Raw genomic sequence first — 21,945 nt, 5'->3', positions numbered from 1 at the left:
AAAAATCCAACCTTTCAATTCTTCCAATCAAATTTTGAGTTCAATTATTCACTTATGTACGAATGTACGATTAGAATGAGATGGATGAAAGTGGAAGGAAACTGAAAAACTTAGAACCCAAGCACACTGTCTACCATCGAACCCAGAAACCCGTGTCAAAGGTGAGCCACCGCGGCCCTAGAAGCAGATTCATAGTTCCATAGGTGCAATAGAACATTGACGCTTAAATAGTGTTTTAAGTAGGAGTGTGGTTTTAAATACATAAAGAATAAAATTCAATTTTATCGAATTACTCTCACTAGACTTTTTTAAACCTGGGTTTTTAACAAGCCTGAATGGATCAAATATAAAGGGTAAGAAAATTTATCCACCATTCAATTTAGTGTTCATAAGTGGGGGACAGCGTAGCTTATCGGTTAGCGTTTTTGCTTCGCCTAATGGAAGGTCACTACCTCGAATCCCGTAGTGCTTTCCGTCAATTTGGACAAAATGTGGTTAAACGCCGTGATACGAAGCCAGAAGGCGATGTGAAACTACGTAAGATGAAGTGCAATTTGAATTGTTCGAATCTGTGAGATAAAATTAACTGAATAGAGAGAAAAGGCTTATCCAGATATCTGCAATACAATTAGTCTTTCTTGATTCAAGCAACTAAAATGTAATAGTCGCTTTAGAGTTGAAATATTTTGAGAAGCGTGAAGTCGACATTCAGGAAGTTTGCTTATTGGGATTTTTTTCAGTTTAACATTAAAAACAGACAAATGATACAAAGTTACTCCAGTTACTTTGTGTATTTACTTTGTACTGGAATTGTATATTTAGAAATGCCAGTTTTAATTTTGTTTTCAGGAGATTTAAACTCGATAAATTTATTTTACAAATTATCAGCTAACGATACACTTCGTTAACACTTTCAATTTTACCCGCTCTTGCAAGAAGTTTGGTCACTTATAATCTGAGAGATCCGAACTAAATAGCATGTTGAGTCGGAACGCATCCGGAAGTGAGGTCATGTGACGTGACGCGAACAGGCTACCTGGACGTGCCAGGTGGTCTTTATCGATCTGTTTGTCGAAAAAGCAGAAAACCATTGCAACAGGCGTTTTGATGTTCGTTTTGAAGAAAATTCGTCACATTACATCAGTTGGAATTTGTCTATCTAAAAGATATTGGGCTTATAATGTTCTAGTTATATTGTGACACATTACACAAAGTGGAAGCTGGTGTGTTGGATTGGGACAAAAAAAATTTAAAACTAACTTTTGTTTTAAGTACTCAGTTTGAGTATAGTGTACTGTCAGTATAAATTTCAAGAATTGATATTTAAAAAAAAAAAATTGATCAATTACCTTAAGTTAATTGAAAGATAATGAGTTTTGAACATATTCCTGGTTAACTGTCACATTACTGGAATTCTTTGACATATACAGTGGGTAAAAAAAGTATTTGGACATCTTGCACAAAAACAAAGCCGCTACTTCGCAGCGTACATAACAAGTTAATAGATTGGATTGTATGTTGGAAACAAGGGGCAATTACGGTCTTTTATTTGCACGTATACATATTAACAAATCTGAAAATTATACACCATAATATCGAATGAAAGTTAACAATTTGGACACAACGAAAAAATGAACATAAAGCTATGAAATGAAAACAATCTCTCAGTACTTTCTGATACCCTTTATCTGCGACGACTGCTTGAAGACTTTTTGGCATTGAATTGATGTATTTACAACAAATGGTGGAATCAAATTTTGCCCATTCCTGTCGAACATACTGAATCAACTGTTCTCTGCTGGTAGGGTTGCGTTTACGGACATTTTTCTTTAGTTCAAACCATAAGTTCTCCAGTGGATTCAAATCTGGTGATTGCGGCGGAGTTTCCAGATAGTGGGGTGTATTATAAAGGATCCACTGGCAAACCTCGTAAGCTCGGTGCTTGGGGTCGTTATCTTGTTGGAACAGCCACTTATCACCCAAGCGAAGTTTTTGGGCGCTATCCTTTAAGTTTGATTTTAAGATCTCCAAATAAACTCTCGCAGTCATAATACCATCAATCACATGGATATTTCCCACTCCATTAGCATTTACACACCCCCACACCATCACTGAACAGCTGCTATGTTTAACTGTTGGAACAATATTATGGTTTTCGAATGCTTTATTCTTCTTTCGCCACACATGTTGGTATCCATCACTTCCAAATGAGTTCATTTTAGTTTCATCGGTGAAAATCACGTTGTGCCAAAAGTCTACAGGTTCATTTTGGGACTTCTTTGCAAATTCTAGTCTTTTCTTTCTGTTTGTTTGGGAAATGTTTTTTTTTTTTTTTCTTTCTTCTTGCTGCACATCCTCGAAAACGTGCTGTTTTAAGTGTATTTCTTACTGTTTGAGGTGTAACATTGACTTGCATGTCCTGGGCGAGTAATGTGGCGATCTCTCTTGCACATGTTCGTGGATTTTTCTTTACAGTTCTAATGATGTACTTTTCTTGACGGGGATTTAGCTTCCTTGGTCGGGCTGTTCGCGGTTTATTTTGTAGTATTTCTTGTTTTGTTTCTTGATAATATAACAAACAGTGGAAGGTAACTTGTCCACTATACGGCTAATTTCTCGGTAACTTTTACCTTCCCCATACAATTTCACAATTTTCATTCCTCTAAAGTTCTCTTTTTTCCCCATGGTACTGGTTTCGTCTTCAGCTGCTATGAACTGCCTCACTCTACTTTGTAGACTACCCAGATGCACTGAAGCAACTTTTCAGCTCCAATTTTTGCGTGATTTGTTCGCAATCACAGCGCTGTCCAAATACTTTTTGCTACCCTCCTACCTATTTCCTCCACTCACGGCTGTCAGATGGGGTACATGGCAGTTTTGAATAGGCGACAAACCTATCATAACTCTGGTGTTAATACCCCAATTATCTTTTGTTCTATGCTGTCTTGCATATATGGTATTTTCTTGTTTTCATCCTAGGTCTAGCTGTCCAAATACTTTTTTTTTAAACCCACTGTAAGGTAAGCAACTAGCATAAACTCCTACACGTAGACCGTCAAGCCTTTTCTACCTTCATATAGATTCCTTAGTTTGTTTGATAAACTTACAATCTTCTAATACAAGTATTGTTTCTTACAATGTGTTTCCTTAAGAGTTTCGTATGCCCTTCTTTCTAAACTCAAGTTCAGTATTTTTAAATCAGAACGATTTCATATTTTCGGGAATTCGAGTATAATTTACAAATATATGTAATTTATATTGTTTGTAGCAAGTAGTGATGAGCAAATGCAAGACCAACACAAAGACCCAGGTGGTCTTTGTCTTGGTCTTGCGCTGGAACCTTTGGCCTTGGTTTTGCAAGTCTTCCTTTTAAGAAATCTTGTCTTTCATATGTAAATTTTACTCTGGATAAATTCTACAATGCGCCAATAGTAACGGAAACATAATGTATGTGTCTAAATGAAATATAGTTTACCTTCGTGTAAGTATGATAGTATACAACAACCTGTATTTTTTTTTTTTTTTCAATGTGTCCCCACGCTTCACTGCTTAAAAGATAAATTACAACGTTTCGTAATCTTTTTATAATTTTTTTTTTAAACAGATTCAATACTCCACTAGTTCCCAAATTGGGGAGACGCATGAAAGAAAATAAAGACGGCACGGATTATTTAAATAGCACAGATTGCTAAATTATTTTTACACTAAAGGCGTCGGATATTTTTCAACCAAGATTAGCTAATCTTTGTATTGAACAAACTTCCAATTAAATATTGATATTTTATTTTACTGATTTCAATATGTACTCTATGGAACAGAAACATGGACATTATGCAAAAGCGATGAAAAGATTGGGTTCTTTAAAGAAAGGGAGAGAATTGGCTGGGGTTGAACGGAAAACGAATGAGGTGGTGTTAGAAATAGTGGCAGTAGGGGAGAAAAGAATTATTTTAGATGGGGAAAGAGGAACTAGTTGGGACATTGGCTGAGAAGGAACTGTATTATGAGGGACGTGCTAAAGAGTATGATGGAAGGAAAGAGCGATGGGGCAAAGGAGATTGTAGGTGAAGGAAGGTATTAAAACAGAAAATTGTACTTAAAAACGAAGAGACTAGCTGAGGACCACCGTATATCGAAGCTTCTGAGTTGCAACAAGTGACCTGCCAGTGACAGAATAGCTATGATGATAGCAATATTGGCCAAAAAAAAAAAAAGAGAGAAAAAAATTAAAATAATAACGATGATAATCAAACGTCTTAATATTTTAGTATAATTTGAGTAAAAATTGAACTTCTCACCTGTCCATGTCTTGTGTAAACTCAACTTATACTTTTGACCTATATTAGAAATACAAAAACACAGCATCAAACTCCAGGTTATTTGAAATAACTGTACAAAATCACTCACTTGTGAATGTGTTATTTATTGTTGTATGTTATATCGCTCAATCCTCGTGTGCCATATACCTGATGAGGCTAAAAGTTATATTGATACACAATTATTCAACGTATAAGCACCCGCCCACGAAATCAAACTTGCTTGCGGTCACATAAACAAGCTTTTGTCAATGTCATGAAAATGTTATTTGGATATTAATTTTTTGAGCACACATTAAAAATTTCTAACGGATGCTTGATCCTTGAAGCCAAGGCCATACTACCCATGTAGTCGGCACCTATGGTGTACGGAATTACCGATGTTCAATACTACATTTCTCTTTAGTTTTAGAACACCACCACCACTAATATGTTTTGAAAGGATATATCCAGTTTTACGTGGCACGATTATGCACAGAGGCTGAGAGATATGATGAGAAATGAATGGAATGGTGGAATGAGAGGAGGAGGAAACGGGAAAACCCCGAGAAAACTTATGCACACGGTCTCGATCACCAAAGAAGCTCACATGGTGCAAGCTGGGATAGAACCAGGAACCCCAGCACTAAAGGTGAACGCTCTACCACTGAGCCGGTACTTGTGCAAGAGTCCTGGTCTTGTATGCAAAACTTACAAAAACTGCAAGACAAAGACAATTGCGCTCATCACTAGTAGCAAGTGATTTTAGTGTGTTTAGGAAGACAAAGTATAATTTTAAAGCTTGAAAGGAATAAGTGGAATTAAAAAGTAACTTCTCTCCCGTGTGAAGCTTAAAAAAAAAAACTAATTTATAAATTTTCAGGATAGGTTTCTGGAGTTCCTGTAATCTTGGCGAATGTCCTTCGATGTCACTTCTTTATAATCCATCGTATTAGAAATAATGGCAAAACTGTCAGACCTGTTTTTGTCCCTAGTTCCTTGTGTTACTCTCGATTGTAATTTAATGACAGCACAATGACAATTTGTTGTAATTTTAGTAGGAATAGTTGTAATCTTTGTTAGTGTTACAAATTAACGGCCGGTAGAGAAGCGGAAAATTCTAGGGATGATAGTTTGAAAATAAGACTTCAACTCAATCATGTTTCTCGTTTAAGGAAAGGCTTTTTCACATGTGCTGCTCCAATTGTTAATGCATCAATGTAACTTAAAGAATGTTTTTCGTAGTCATTCAGTTTCTAGTCAGTTTTTCAAGTTCAATTGATGGTCTTGCAGACAACCTCCCATGGTAGAATTAAGAAGAATCTTGTTTTTGAGATTTATGTTCCGTCTTGTCCAGTTCATCTAAGCCAGTAGTTTTCAACTTTCCGCTTGTCGCACTGGCAAAAGACAAATATGTTGGGAATCGAGAAAAATAGAAACGTGATAATGAAAAATAATAATTTAAGGACCACGATTGATAGCTTGATCTAAACCTGTAATGTTATAGCGGATTAAATATACATGAATTGAGAATGGTAATATGAGAGTTACTTCACTAAATTACTCATTTTTTGAAAAATGTCTGTATTTTGAAGGGGGCACGGTGATTCATGGTAGAGCGCTTACCTCTGATGCTTGGGGTCCCTGGTTCGATTTGGGTAAGGTAAGTTTGTGGTGGACAACATCGTATCCGTAGATTTTCTCTACTCCTGTTTCCTCCCACATTCTCATTCCAGTCTTTCATCATTCACTTGCGTCAATTGATCCTGGGACGTTAAACTTGAGATTTTTTTCATTTTTGTCATTTGATAAGTCGAAGTGACGGAACAGTCGTAAGAGATGAACTGGAGAATATTCTTAGCGAAAAGAATTGAAATGCACCGTTATAGATAAACCATTTAGCAATAAATGGGAGAAAAGATAAATGTTCCAAATTTGTAATTAAATGTATTAAGTGGTAGTATGCGAAAGGTTTTCTGAAACAATTGTAGTTCCGTTGTCCAAAAATTGAATGCGGCACTTCTTGAATTACTGCGGTGTCTCATGAAACTAATGAGGTTAATTGTTAGGTTTGGCCTGGAAATGTTTCTTCCAGGTTTTTCGATCTTCACCTTCCTCTTCTAACTCGCAGTATTCTTGTATTTCAAATCTTTGATCAGTTGTGTTCTTATTCCTAGTTTCCTTCAGTCTTCCCTTCTATAGCGGTATGAAGAATACAGTTTCTTCGTAAGATGTGTCCAATCCAATTTGCCTTCTGCGAAGAATGTTCATTTTTTTTACTGTTCATTTTATCTTCCTCCAACACGAAATTCCGAAACTCGGTAAGTATTAACTTCCGTAACATTAGTCTCTAAATCATATATATAACACTTATCAGTTTCCTTAGTCCAATATTAAGGTTGCTTTGTTGTTGAATGCTACATTGGCTATAGTATATATTTTTGACCTGATCTTTAGTGCAATAAGTCTCTCGTCAAAGTACTTATCATATACTTGATATTATCGAACTCTTTAAAGTTTCTGCATTGTGCAGAATAGCATGGATATGTTAGTGCAAGTCTGAATAAATTATACTAAGATTTATATTGTATAAGAGGGAGAGAGGGGAGGACAAGCATATCTACTGTTTGAGTGTAAATTTACAATTTCGTTCTTACACTAATGAATATTAATCCCTTGCACTGAAATGACAAGTTTAGCTCGTCATGGCCTCCCGTTGCCAAATCGCACAATGACGAGCTACACTCGTCATAAAATTTAAATTATTGTAGCATCACGTAGGGCTACTATATTGATGTTTTGAAAGTTATATAATGATAAACCATCTATAATACACTTTTATAACTTCAATTATCAGAATTCAGAAAATAAATAATAGTGAAAGGGGTTAACTTCCAAAAGTCTTAACAAGGAATCTGTTCTTAGAGAGACTTAACTACAGCGCGAATTCCATTTTTAAGTGTTGGTCCAGATATGTGCATGTTCTTTGACCTTGCATTAGTGAACTCTCTTTAGATTACTTCAGTCTGCTACTGAAAGGCACACAGCATTGGTAAGAGAAGGAAATACGGTTTGGACATCGTTGCATCTTTTCACTCCCTACCGAACCACCGTTATTCGCACCCTCTAGAATGTGTAGTATTAAATTAGTCAAATAGCGTGGAGCAGGTGAGCGAGATGAAAGAGGTGAAAGTACTGTAGTATACTAAATGTAAATAGTTCTATCATGTATTATTGTCAAAATATTTCCGTATTATGCACGTAGTTTGTAGTGAATTATTAAACCATTGTTTTCCTTTTCCGAGTTGCTTAATTCCGTATTAAGCAAAAATGTTAACTGTTTCAAAGATGAAACTTATTTAAGTTGTCTTACGTTCTTAAACACAAAGATTAATGAACATTAACTATTAATCCGAGCTTAATCTCGGGGAGTTGGCTGGTGCACAGGCGCCGTGCGAGATTAGTGTTCGGAACTCTTAGTTCAGACGGCAATAAAATCGAGATTGAGGAGGGTGAGATGTTGCTCGAATGACAGGGTTTGAAGTGAATGAAAGTAATAAAAAGAGAAAGCAAAATCAGTTGGTTAAAGCAGTTTTGAGTAGATTAGTTCGATAGTGGAGCCAACAGTTTGGTTCTACATAAAACTAGTTTTTTGAGAGGGTCCAGTAAATATGGCTAGCCTATAAAATATCCTAGCTTTAGAATTACAACCCTAATTTTGCATTTCTAAATTTAATAAAAGTTACTAGTTTGGAATAATGTAGTGACCGGAGTAAATGACCTCTAGTAGAGAAATGACACATGTAGGACATTACACATGAAGTAACGAAAGAACTATGAAATTTCGTTTAGATTACCCAGCCCCCGCCTAGTGAACTTTGGTGGACAAACAAAATGTGCGTGGGTTTTCTAGGGGTTTTCCCGTTTCCTTCCACTTTCTTCATTCCACCATTTCATTACTCATAATCTGTCTCCTTTAGCCTAACTTGCATATCCGTGGGACGTAAAACTCTATTTCATTTTTTTTTTTTCGTTTAGATTATTAGTTTCAAATTTTATTGGTAATTGCGGTATTCAGTAGTAGCAGCAGGCCATAGTCAGAGATGACATTTGGTGACCAAGGTATATTATCGCTTACATTATGTCTGATCAGAAACTTATGAAGTTGTAACTTGATGTGAAGTGAAAATTTTTAGTATTTTGACTCACTTTTTTTTTTCGCTTTAAGTAAAACCTAATAATGAAGTATTTACAGTATAGTTACGAACATTAAACTGGTATTAGTATAAAATCCTTGATTTTGTAAGAGCAGGAGGTGATGTCATAAATGAAATGGAATTTTTAGTTCAGGGCCCTTCAAGTTCCTTTGGGTTAAAGGAGACCGACGATTAAAGTAAATTTTGTGCTTTCCCACCAGTAGTGGAACTAGGATAGGAACCACTTACATCAGAGGCACACGCACTAGCCACTAGATCAGTGGGATGGACCACTTTTCCCTTAAAGTACTAGTTTTCTTTGATATTTCCAGAAAACACATCGAAGATTTAAGTTTATTTGCGTCGCGAGAAAACTAATCCTTACATAATGAATCTCGACATGTAATTTTCATGTTTGGGGTTTTACCCAAGTTTGTTTTATCTGTGTACTAATTATATATATATATCCTTTTAAAAATCTATTAATACATAAAAATGGATTAGTTTAATAAATCGTTAACAGTTATGGTACGTGAAAGTTGGTCAGTTTTCCGAGATATGTTTGATCGATAAGACTTGCTCGTATTTCTAGCTCCATAACTATCTAATCGAAGAGTAAGATTTAAGGATCACAAGTTCGAGTGTTTTTCTGTCTCTGTTCAGGTAGAAGCCAAATAATTTCCTGAGTCAGTCTTAAGAATGACTACGAGGTGCACCCACAACTGTTATGCATTTCAGTATTGTCCATGATTGAACTATTAATATATATATTGGCACTATTGAACATTATATATATATATATATATATATATATATATATAATATAATATAATAAATTTGATACGAGCTTGCAACTTTATTCGAAAGTTTTGATGTGGCAGCGTGAATTCGAATTTTTTTCATGGTGGTTCATGGACTGAACTGTATCTTATATAAAAGAATACTTTCGGTATTTCCTGCGTACAAAAAAAAAAAAAAAAAAAAAAAAAAATCCATGTAAGTTTGTCTTCCGAATGTTGACATTACTGGTGCCTCTTAGCCGCGTTTTCGAATGTGCGAATCAATTCGTTCGTGTGTCAAACATATTTCGTGAGGGAACTACCAGACAGTCAGGCACCAAACCGAGCCTGACTCGACTGTTCGATCCATACCATATCACGAAACGTTTTATAATTACTACCTACAGCGTCTGTTACTCCAGCCAATGATTTCCCCCACTGTTCTGTGCTTTATACGACATGGATGCTTTACATATTACTCCAGTTTCATAAGAAAGCAAACATTACTACCCTCACTTATTTCCATAATCTGTTTATATTTAAACTAATTTATGTTGTCATTTATATATAATGTAAATAAATACGGAGAATATTCATTATTCTTACAGGTCACCCAGCTAACACTTTAGATTTTTTTTTTTTTTCAAATAACTTTAAACTGGAAAACTGAAGTGTAAAGCAAGACATGTTACTCAAATGTATTAAATTCGAAGATTTGAGACAAAGCAGAAAAAGTGAAATAGGAAAGTTGTGGTTGGTAATTTGTAACGGAGAAACACATTATTACATGGATATTAATCTATTACCACATTCATGACATCTCTACCTCTGTATTTCCTTTTTGTTCCCACTTATGCTCCACGGCTAAAGGAGACTGTGGTGAAGATAAACTAAATTATGGAATAAAGAAACTGAGAACTTACACACATACAGTTCAACACAAAGCCCATTTGACAAGAGATGGAGTCGAACTAGGGACTACGCATTACGCCACTATGTGCATAAAATTATGCACACCTCACGTATTATTAGATAGGCCAGTGAACGCTGCTGGCCCTAAAATAAATGATTATAGGCTCTAGCGTTAATCTTTTTCTTAATTCTTACGAATGTAATTCTAGTGGTTTGACCCGAGAAAATGTAGACAGTTTTGCCTTTTCTTCCTTCCAAATTAGTCAGGTTATTTACAAACCTGAAGTTGCTTATATATATATATATATATATATATATATATATATATATATATATATAATATGTATATATATAATATGTATGTATATAATATGTATGTATGTATAGTAGGAAATCTGTATTAGTGCTCAAACTCCTCATAAACTTGTTGAAAGATTGGTTGAATGAGTTTCGTCCTACGGTTATTTTCTAAATACGAAAAAGTTGTTAGTATACATTAATGCACATTATTTTAAAATATCACACTCGAGAAGTAGAAATTTAACTAATTTACCGTGAGCGCGCAGACAAGTGGCATTGGATAGCAGTGTCACGCAGGTTTAATTTTCAAAATATCTTAGTCACTTGATTGCAAAAATTATCAGTGTAAAATTTCTTCCGAAATGTTGAGATTAAAAGACTTGCGTGAAGTTTCTAAGAAAGATATTAAACATTGAGCCTAAAATGTGTAATGTGTTGAATGATGCCACTAGTATTTTATATTTATAAATCTTTATTTGCATTTTTTCCACATAGAATTTTTGAAGTTACGATTTACACAATTAAACAATTTGGTAAAAACTTTTTTTTTTTTATTTTGCCTTAATGTTTAAACTGAATTTGTTAGGAGCAGAGAAGTAATTTATAAAATGATTTTTTCATTATATTTTACTGCAAAATTGTTGTAATGACTCGGAACGATTATTTCGATTTGTTTGGGATTTGAACTTTAGTCGCCATAGCAACGGCTTTATGACATGCAAAACAATCAATCACATCATGCAAACTTTCCTAACCGTGCCTGGTGTGGTAAGTACAGGGCGTTGCATGATTTTAAGGTAGCCTATGAGGAAAGTCTTTCTGTTAATAGAACCAATGAAGTTGCAGGAAGAATTCCAAGGACTGCGTACTCTTGTGGTGTCGGAAGAAAGATTTCAACAAAGAAATATATGGGTGAAAATTATATGAAACAACGTTTCAAAATAGGTTGAGAAATACTGTAGGTATCTTGTTTACTTGTTGACATCGTTTGGTGATATTAGGGACGAAATGCTTTTCTTTGGTAGTTTCCAGTAAGTGGTTTTGGAAGTGTAAAATTGCATTTGCCGATAGCTAGTAGGCGTGTATTCCTTCGTACGTTCCGCCCCTTCCCCAATCATTTTTATTCCTGCGAGTATAGACACTAGTGCTAGCTTTCGAGGAATTGCAAAATGGAACAAAAAGTTACCATTTTCTCGTCTGCACGGAGACACTAGTGACACGACAGCTTTTGGACGTTCATGAACACGGAACAGTGCTAGACACATTACTTCGCAGGTGAGTTGCATTTCATCGAAGTTCGCCCTGACATATAGGCAACCTTCCGCACATCGGTAACTTGAACGATTGCATAAGCGCAGTAATGTCATGGTATACGGATTTGAATGTTAAAAATGTGATAATTTTAAGAGATGTATTTTAGAATTAACATTTCGTGATTGCGTAAATTTGTTTTTCATGTGGACTTTTCCTCTTCTTGCAGATCACCGTACATCTGAGTCCGTGTATACTGAATTCTTCAGTGGTAACTTTAACCCACAGTCTGCGGAACTTGTTGGTAAGTACATGCATGAATTTTGTGTTTAGTGCATATATGGATACACACACACGATTTATCGTGAACCAAAAGTTCATCAAACAATTTTTAAATTTTGTGAACAGTTATCTGCCGTTCGTATAGTTTCATGAAAATCATTTACATTCATTGAAGATTGCTAGCTATTTATTATAAGCAGATTAGCACTTATTGTACAAATATTACTAAATTATTGCTGTTAACTTGAACGTATGTTTCTCCTCGTATTAGTTCATAAGAGATGCAAGAACTTGAAGAAAGAAAAAAATAATAGAATTTTGCCTGGGAAGTTTTGGACTTCCGAGAATTGAACTTTAGTGAAGATATAACACCACGCTCATCTTACTTCTCGCATTAAAACATGAAAAAGCTTTTAATAACTGCGATCTAAAGAAGAAAAAATAATTAAGTTCAATAATTAAGAATAGTCAGTTATTTGATACGAAAAAAGGGCAAATCGGTGGTCAGTTTTCGGATTCGAGTGAATTGTTTAAAGAGTATGCCATAAAATATTTGTGAACATTTGAGTGTTAACAATAACTGTTCTGAAAATGAAGTCTTATAAAATTTAGAATTTATTCCTAAATTCAGTTTCTGAAGATTTTGAAGCAAAAGAAACTGTCAGATTACGCGGAACAAATTTATCTATATACAAAATCTTTGAGGCCGTTAAAATTTGAGCGGGAGATTTATACCTGTTTCGCATTTTTGACACGATATAACAGTAAAAAAATTCTGTAAATAATGCATTTTTATTAGCATTAAACTAATATACTTAAGGTAATAGTTTATGCTTTTAATTTGTAAATGAACTTACATTAAGATAAATAGAATATCTGAAGTTAACAATAAAATGCTTCTAGAACGGAGAACGAGATGTAACCCAATTCTGTTGCTTGGTTTGTTTATATATTTTACCGGTTTGAGTTTAGGCAAGTAAAACATACAGTAAAATGTGTAACTTACAGGAACTTAGAGAGGTTGTTAGGCAAACATGACCATTCTTATATGTGGGGTTACATAATTGCACTTCCTTAACAATGAAACGCCAATTCGGAAACCAATGAACATAGTCAGACTGAACATAAAGCTAATAAGTAATGAATATTGTAAATGCACTTTTTAATTGTAGAATCCATTACAGGAAAACAGTGACACTTGGATAAGAATCACACACACAAGTTCTTTGTAACCTAGCTCTTTTATTTGGGGGGGGGGGAGGAAACCTTCGAGAAAGCTTTCGTTTCTAGTTCGATGCAAAGATGTGTGCTAAAGGTGAAAAATTTTGTAACAAGTGTCGTGTTCCAGTTGTGGCTGTTAACGCTAGGAACAGTTAGTTTAATTTAGAGATGACACTTCAACTACTTAGTGATGTCTTTAGCGTGGGAGACCCGGGTTTAATTTCCGGCAGGAGTTCATTTGGTTCGGATCACACGGTAAGCTGTAGGACCACTCACATGTAGCCTTCTGCTGAAAGGAACGCTAAATTCAAAATCAGATTTAATACTTTGTGTTTTATTAAAGTGATCGACTTGTTTTTTCCGTACGGGAAGGTTCTTATTCAGGAAATCATAATTGATTGTGAAATAGGTGGATTTTTAAAAAAATTATAAATTACAGTGAAGGTTTGGTTTCTGGATGTAACTATGCATATCTTAAGAAGTATAAAGGTTCTCGAATATACATCAAGGTGTAGACATACGTATTTAAAGTTCTGAACGATTTGAGTTGAAAGAAATGCTCAAATATTGTGTACATACATATACTTACATCTGAAGTGTGTATTACAAACCAAATTAGAGGCCGCGGTGGCTCAGTGGTATAGCGTTCACCCTGGTGCTTGGGGTCCCGGGTTCGATCCCAGCCCTCGCCAAGTGAACTTTGTGGTGGACAAACCATGTGCGTGGGTTTTCTCGGAGTTATCCCGTTTCCTCCCACTTTCTTCATTCCACAATTTCATTCATCTCTTCATCAGTCTCCTTTTGCCAAACAGACGTAAACGTGGAACGTAAAACTCAGATTTAATTTCATTTTTTTACAAACCAAATTATAGGTTAATTGCTGAAGATAAATCCAAATATTATGTTTTACTTTACGTGTAGTGTTGCTAATTTTTGATCTGTAGACTTTAATGAAATAGGATGTACTTGTGCGTAGTTTGAATCTGGCAGTTTTTCTTATGCATTGAATACGTAGTCCAGAAATTTTAATGAAAGCGAAATGTTAATGAGAAAGTGGTGGGATTTTTACTTCATGTAATACTATTTCAAATAAACAGCAGAACTGGAATGTACGTCAGGTTTCGTTTCCTTTGTACTGTTAATATTCTGAGTTTTCTTCGAATCAGTGGCTGGAGTCACTTCTGTTTATAATTCTTGAATTTGTATAGGTTTATTTGCGAATCTTTCATTAATCGCAATTTCTAAAATCACTTCTAATATTGTTACTTTAATTGTTTATCTTGCTATAAACATTCCTTTAACAGCATGATTGTGGACGTGTAAATTTGATATGTGCTTGACACTTTTGTACATTCATGTCTAAAATGATTGTCGTATATCTATAACTGTCTTCTTGTAAGAATATAATTTGATAATTTTGCAGGGTACTTTTAGTACTGATACTATGTATAATCAGGAAATGTATATTTGTGGTAAATTTCATAGGAAAAGAACTATAAATACGAAAATTAGAATGAGCAAAGCAAAATGTTGCTAAATGAACAAGAATGTTTTAATGTTCTTATGTACTGCTCTTTTGACATGAAATTTGCCACCTACAAATCTTTGCTGATTATATACAGACCAACATAACGAATTCTACCGGTATTTCTTATCAAATTATATCCCTACAACAACATATTTATAGACATGCGACAATTTTGGACATGTGTACATTAGACATTGCGGGATTGTGAATTTTAGGTGTACAAATCCTGCCATTTCATAGCTTTTTCTTAGTTATGGACAAGTACAAAAACAGGTCAGAAAGGTATTTGCATTCCTAAAAATATTTTTCCGTATTTTGTTTAATATAACAGCAAAACTGAGCTAAATTTTTAGATTGCATAGTCTCGTGAATGACTGTTAACCATTTTAGGATTTATAGTATCTTTAGATACCACGGCGGGCGTAGTGTTGTCTTTGACCGCTTATTTAGGTTGTATAACAGGCATTTAAGCAGATTATTATTATTTTTATTATTATTGGTTAAGTCAAGAGTGGACCAAAGAACACGCCAGTGCATTTTGGTAGCGGAGGGATGAGTCTCTTTATCTTAAGGAAAATTTCGAAAAGTTTTTCACGCCTTTAATTTCCAAGATACCAGATTGAAACTTTGCATACGGATTGTGCACCTTTGGTTTTTTAGATCCCTACGTGAACCCGTAGCTGGGGCCGAGAGGTGCAAGTGTTCGGAGGGGTGATTTTTTTTTTTTTTTTTAAAGAAAAATTTCCGATTTAGGTTTACATGGACATGTAAGTGCTACCGTTGGAAGGGCTTGTTATATTGAAGAAAATGGCGTTTGAACCAGGACTCTAGGTCAGATAGTAATAACGCAGTAAATTTTATATCAGGATCTCTTGTCGTCGCGAATTCTGTCGAAGAATTTGAAGCTTAAAATATATAAAACGATAATCATGCCTGTTGTTCTGTATGGTTGCGAAACATGGTCACTTACTCTGAGGGAAGAACATAGACTGAAAGTATTTGAGAACAGGATCCTGAGAAGAATATTCGGACCCAAGAGGAACGAGAATGGGGAATGGCGGAAGCTTCATAACGAGGAACTGCATAGTTTATACGGTTTATCCAACATTGTTAGGGTCGTCAAGTCTAGGAGGCTTAGGTGGGCAGGTCATGTAGCTAGAATGGAAGAAAGTAGAAACGCTTTCAGTCTTGACTGGTAGACCCATAGGAAAACGACCATTAGGAAGACCTAGGCGCAGATGGGTGGACAATATTAAGATGGATCTCGCAGAGATAGGAATACAAAGCAGAAACTGGATGCAATTAGCTAAGGATAGAAGTCAGTGGAGAGCTTTTGTGAACGCGGCACTGAACCTTCGGGTTCCATAGGTCATAGAGTTAGTTATATATATATATATATATATATATATATATATATATATATATATATATATATATATATATAAATAAAATATGTAATGGGTCACTTTTAGACTCAAAAATTTCTTTTGACCTTAATTTTTAAGATGCAGGATTGAAATTTTGCACACGTATTGTGTACAGAACTCGTATTAAAAAAAAAAATCCCTACGTATACCCGGGTCAGAAGAGTGAAAAAATTTCGAAAAGTCTGATGCTCCAGTTTCTGGTGTATAATACGGACGAGCGAGTGGTACCGTTGGAAAAGATGCTCTATCCTGAAGAAAACTAGGTATGAACTGTGATCCTGCGATAAATAATAAGGAAGCAGTAGCTGTTTGAGTGAGCCTAAAATTTACCTTAAAATGGAAATTCTAAAAGGGCTAAGGGTAATTAATTTCCACACAATTCGTAGGGAACCACTTCTTTCATAGCTGACTGATAAAATATTCTATGTTGTTGCTTTTTTTAGCCAAATCTATAGTTATTTTGTAAATAACTCATTTTCCATATTTAAATAGAATATTTCATCTCCCTAACGGAGTGGAAATCTATTGTGTGTGTGTCTTGAAAAAATTACTATGCTAATACAAACATCTTGTGAAATATAAACAAATTTATTAGAGATCGCTGAAGAAGCCATAAGGTTAAAAAAAATGAGTAAGAAGTACAAAGTGAAAGTGAGGGTTTAAGCGAAGAGAGTTAAATGTGAAGACTTAAAGGAAAAAGAGAATACAAATTTATCTGTAAGAAGTGAAATCATATAAGAATAGTATGAGCGAAAGTTAACGAGTCTAGTGCTAATATTTCAATACACAAAATGCAATTGTTAGGTATCTTGATTCTAGGTTACCATTTATTAGAAATACAGTGAAACCACTGAATAACACCACTGGGATTTTTTTTTTTTTTTTTTTTGTCCGTAAATGTATGTTAAAGCGGTGACAAATTTACATTACTTACAGCTCATGTGATTATTGTATACAGTGATATTAATTGTAAATATAGGCTAATATCGAAATACTGTATTGCCGTCGAATTACTGGGAAGAATGAGGGGGTATTCCCTCGTAAAGAAATGAGTATCGCTGAAGGACGTTTTGAGTACGTCTTACCTCTATAAAAGTCGTTCAATCTGCTTGTTGGCTATATTAAAATAATCTAATATAGAAATTATTACAGAAATGTAGGCCAAACTAAGCAATGAGTTCATGAATTTCATTGAGAGGGGGAAGTCTGCAATAATTGTCTACCCTAGAGTCCTACGTATATTAATTTCTGGTAGAAATTTACTTGGATAAAATGAAGATACATTTTTCAGTTGTGGAGAGTTCTTTTTATGCTAGATGCCGACGAGTTTAGTATTGAAGTTCGTTATGTAAAGAGAACTAAAACAGTGGGGGAAGTCCCCGCAAAAGGGACGGTTATTTCCGATAAAACCACACATTTTTGCCGGAACAAAGTTTGTCCATGTTGTGGTGTTCGCTATTGAGAGATATTAAAAGTTTCATTATAATGTGAAACACGGTCGAAGTCAATAATAATAATAATAATAATAATAATAATAATAATAATTGTATACTTTTAAGCATGGATTTTTCAGTAATTGGAAACAAGGAGTTTGACTTTTGTAAGAAGTTCCAAGGGAGTGAACTAGTTAGATTATACATATTTAATATAAAATTACTCTAAATTAATGTATATATTTCTAAGCTTTAACTCAAACCTAAAGTAATATAATTTTCTTAATGTCTATTTGTATAAAATAGTTAAATAATACTCGTAACAAATACATAGTACCTGACAGCACTTGGAACTCACATTTGTTCAGATATAGACTGTAAAAGAATTCGCAAAATTAGTTAAGAAAATATTGATACGGGAATCAAAAGGAAAGGCAGTATAGCATACGCTTGTAGAAATACTCAAATGAACAGTTTTTCTAGCTGTTATGTCCTAGTGCAATTAGTGCCTTGAAGTGAGCGATAATTTCAGCAAAAAGAGGCATATCTGAGTTCCTTCCGGTTAAACACTGGTGATAAGGAGCATATTAGTCCTTATTTGTGCTGCTTTTAGAATTACCATTTGAAAATCCTCAGAATTTTTTGAAAATTTTTCTTTAAATACTCCCATTTTAATTCAAATTGCGTGTTGTAGGGTCTCCTACTTTGAAATGCTGGAAGTCATATGAAGTGTCGCATGTAAATAGTTGGTATAGATACTACCGGATACTTTGATTACATTACATCCTTCCTCTTTGTGCTGAAAGACAGTTGTGAAATTATTCTATTAGAGAATTAGATTTCACAGTAGGTAACTGATGGACCGTTCGGAAAGCGAATTGGTATTTTAATTTTTATTTTCGTGGATTAAATTTATTGTAGAAGTTACATGAAATTAATCCGTAGTGTTCTCACGAACATGCATTGTCCTAATTGTAGATTCGTTGGTCTGTGTGAGAAATGGAAACAGTAAAAATCCGGTTTGCTCAAAGTAGAATGTCGAAACACATTTGGTGATATTCATCAGAGGAAAGGGCATATGTATTAAATTTGAATTATTGGTTGATCATATAACACGTTAGAAAGTTCTACGTATGGCATATAAATAGATGGCGCCCCATATATATATATATGATATAGATATATATATAGATATATATATGATATAGATATATATATAGATATAGATATAGATATATATAGATATAGATAGATAGATAGATAGATAGTAAAATACAGAAGAAAAAAGTACTCCGGACGTGCGAACGCAGCAAATTAGTTCGCATATGCATGAAATGAGTGAAATTATAGAAATAAATCTATCGAGGAAATATTTTCTAGAAATTGATAAATTTTATGCATCCGAAGTATATCATAAGGACAGTACACAGTACATAAAATAGTAGTAATGTTGTAATAGGATTAAATGCTGTACGTATCATTCGTATGAACTGTAATAATAAAAAAAGGAAAATTGCATTTGCTTTCTGATATGATTTAAGGTCAGGTGACCAGTCCGACCTAGCATGTCTTTGGAGGTAAACTGTGCCGTGCCGTACCGAGTATTGCCAAGTCAAAATGTATTCTAGAGCAAGCGATCAATACTAAGCGGGCGCCAATGTTATATGCTACGGGCGGAGGGGAGAATCTACTTGACGGTTAGTGGCGCCGTCTGTCTTTTCATTACTCACCTGAATACCATCCACAGAAATTCACTGAAGTCGCCTCGCTTGTTCCCGTAGCGCTGAGTATTCACGCGCGAATAGCGACAGCTGCTGCGAGCCGAGTTTAGGGCGAAGTGTATAACGAATAATCGTATAGTTATCAGATGGTGAGTTCAGTAGAACTTACTGCTATCCTGGTTTACACATAAAAGTTAATGAAAGACTTGGATTAAAAGGCAGGAAGAATTTAGTCCTCCACTCATTGGTGATATGAGAGGTAAGTGTAGCAAACAGTTCGTGTTAAATGCAATGCACGTAATTTAATGATTCCGAGATATTTGAAAATTCCATTGTTCTGTACACACATTACATATATCTAGGTTCTATTTTTTCCTCTTCGTATGACTGGCAGTGATCTTTGTCAATTCGTTTTAATGAATTTTTATTTTTTTTAATTTCACTGTTACACAAATCATTTACGTCCATCCATTTGTCAGTCGTAATTCAGCACTGTTTTTACAATTTTGGAGGTTCTTTGGATCCAAGTATCAGAAAAAAAGAAAAAATCAGATTATTTGCACTTCTTTATTCTTCCCCATCATACGTTTTATACATTTCAATTTCAACAAGTTTGTGTATATTGTGAATTTTATGAAATAAATTTTGCATAAAATCCAAATCAAAATTCATTTCTTCGACATTACGATCGTGTTTCGTTTGTTCCGTTTTGGAAATAATTTGCAAGTTAATGTCAAATCGTAGTTACTTCTGCTTTATGATAGTATTTATTGCTCTTTCCATTTCCTGTGCATCAGATCTTACAGCACTTTAGTCAAGTGGCAGGCCTGTTCTTTAGAAGCATCGGAAATTTGGTTTTGAGTATCCTGAACTTTGTCAAAATGATGATTGGATCATTATTTAAAAAAAAAAAAAAAAAAAAAATTGTATTAGAAGAAATTATGCATGATGCTTAAATTTGATCAAACGATATATTCCAGTTTCGCAGTTTTTTCTTTACCGTAATAGTGTTCTGAAGTTACTAAATACATGTCACTACAAATGTTAGGCTATCAAATATAGTAATAAATTTTTGATGTAGTTTTATTACACTATCCGTGTATGTAAAATTCTAGGAAAATATTTGAGTAAAGTTGTTTTAAATTTCAAAATCATGAAGTCCGTACTTTCACTTAGCATAAACTTCTTTCCATATTCTACCCATCAAAAGTTGAATCAGAATATCAGCATTCAAATCACTACTTGTTTCGTCTTCAATTATTTCATACATATAGTCTTGTTTCCTAATTTTCATGTGCCAAACCGTTAAGTTGGCACATGCTTATACACTGATAGTATGTGTATGGTGTATATTCCATAGGTTTTTGAGAACTTACAGTTGTAAGAAAGATGGTAGGTAACCTCTCAGCTCATAAAATGTTTTCTGGTGTAGGTCCAACGGAATGTAAAGAATGTCCTTTTCGTAGCAGCAGCTATCATTGGAGTTCAAATGATTCCAACGACCGGTTTCACCAAAGAACTGAAATTTTTGCTCCATACCATCTCACAACTTCTGTTTATAGGCCTTGTATTATGCAAAATAATAGTTTAGTGGAATTTAGTCCTATTATTAGTTTTCCAACTTCACACGAAATTCACTCAAGTTATTCTTCGGTAAAATTTGAAACAATGTGAAGTGAAACTGGGGATGAATAGCGGCAATATGAAGTGTTCAAGATTGACTATATATATTCTTTAAATTTTGATTATTACTGGCTGCTCTATTTTCGTAAGGTATGGTGATTGTAGCTGACTGGAATTTGAGTACATATTACCTATTTAGGGCTAATTAAACTCCATGTGTGTATGAAATTGATATAATTGACTGCACTTGCAAAATTAGTTCTGTTTTCAGTACTAACACTCTATATAATGAAATCTTTGTTTCGTCATTTGCAGCAATAGTTTAAAGCACATGTCGATTAATTGATTAACTTTCAAAGGAATGAAATTACATCCCCATATTCTTTTTCCATGTAACTTCGCGTCTTAGCTCTTAAATTTTGGCTTTTTTAAGGCAAATTATAGACTTCAAGCATCTACAGCATCAATCCCTATTTATACTAGGATCATGGTTCATACATAATTTTCTTCAAAATAGAACAGCCTTCTAAACGGCACCATTCACATCCCACCTATCATATTCCTGAGGTGGGAAATTTTGAGAGAAATCAGGATTTAAAAAAAAAAAACTCCTGGACCCTCCCTGTGAAGTACAAATCTCAAAATCAACTAAAAATATAAGGGGTGTAATAAATGTGTACAAAATTTCAAGCTTCTATCTTGAGTAGTAAGGGCACGAAAAAATATTTACTAATGAGACCCACAGTGCCCCAGATTACCTCAAAAGATCTGTATGTAATGTGTAAAAAAAAAAAAATAAAAATAAAATAAAATAAAAAAATAAAAAATAAATAAAAAAAATAATAAATCCTGAGACATCCCTGTTTATCCTAGGGTCATGGTTCGTACATCACTGCTTTTAGAGTAGAACAGGCTTTCGAACGGCATTATTCACATGCCTTCATTATATATCTGAGGTGGGGAAAATCGCGAAAATA

The 21,945-nt window shown here is 34.4% G+C and overlaps 1 protein-coding gene across 4 annotated transcripts in view; it reads left to right on the top strand.

The window, feature by feature from the left end:
* HnRNP-K (Heterogeneous nuclear ribonucleoprotein K) overlaps window positions 1–21,945 on the top strand; it is a 148,293-nt gene that overhangs the window by 88,757 nt on the left and 37,591 nt on the right. For 2 of the 4 annotated variants that reach the window (XM_081745811.1, XM_081745812.1), the window contains exon 3: window positions 11,963–12,037. Coding sequence is in view for 1 of the 4 variants with exons in the window: in XM_081745808.1 (XP_081601934.1) it covers window positions 19,598–19,604 (7 nt within the window). In the remaining 3 variants the exon portion in view is untranslated. Of the gene's footprint in view, window positions 1–11,735; window positions 11,758–11,962; window positions 12,038–19,390; window positions 19,605–21,945 lie in introns of those variants that run through there. The other 2 variants (XM_081745816.1, XM_081745808.1) reach the window with 2 other exon arrangements.

The sequence above is a fragment of the Thermobia domestica genome, chromosome 2, assembly GCF_964235325.1.
Source record: "Thermobia domestica chromosome 2, izTheDome1.hap1.1, whole genome shotgun sequence".
Taxonomy (NCBI): domain Eukaryota; kingdom Metazoa; phylum Arthropoda; class Insecta; order Zygentoma; family Lepismatidae; genus Thermobia; species Thermobia domestica.
The sequence above is the reverse complement of the archived record's forward strand: the minus strand, read 5'-3'. Positions and strand labels throughout refer to the sequence as shown.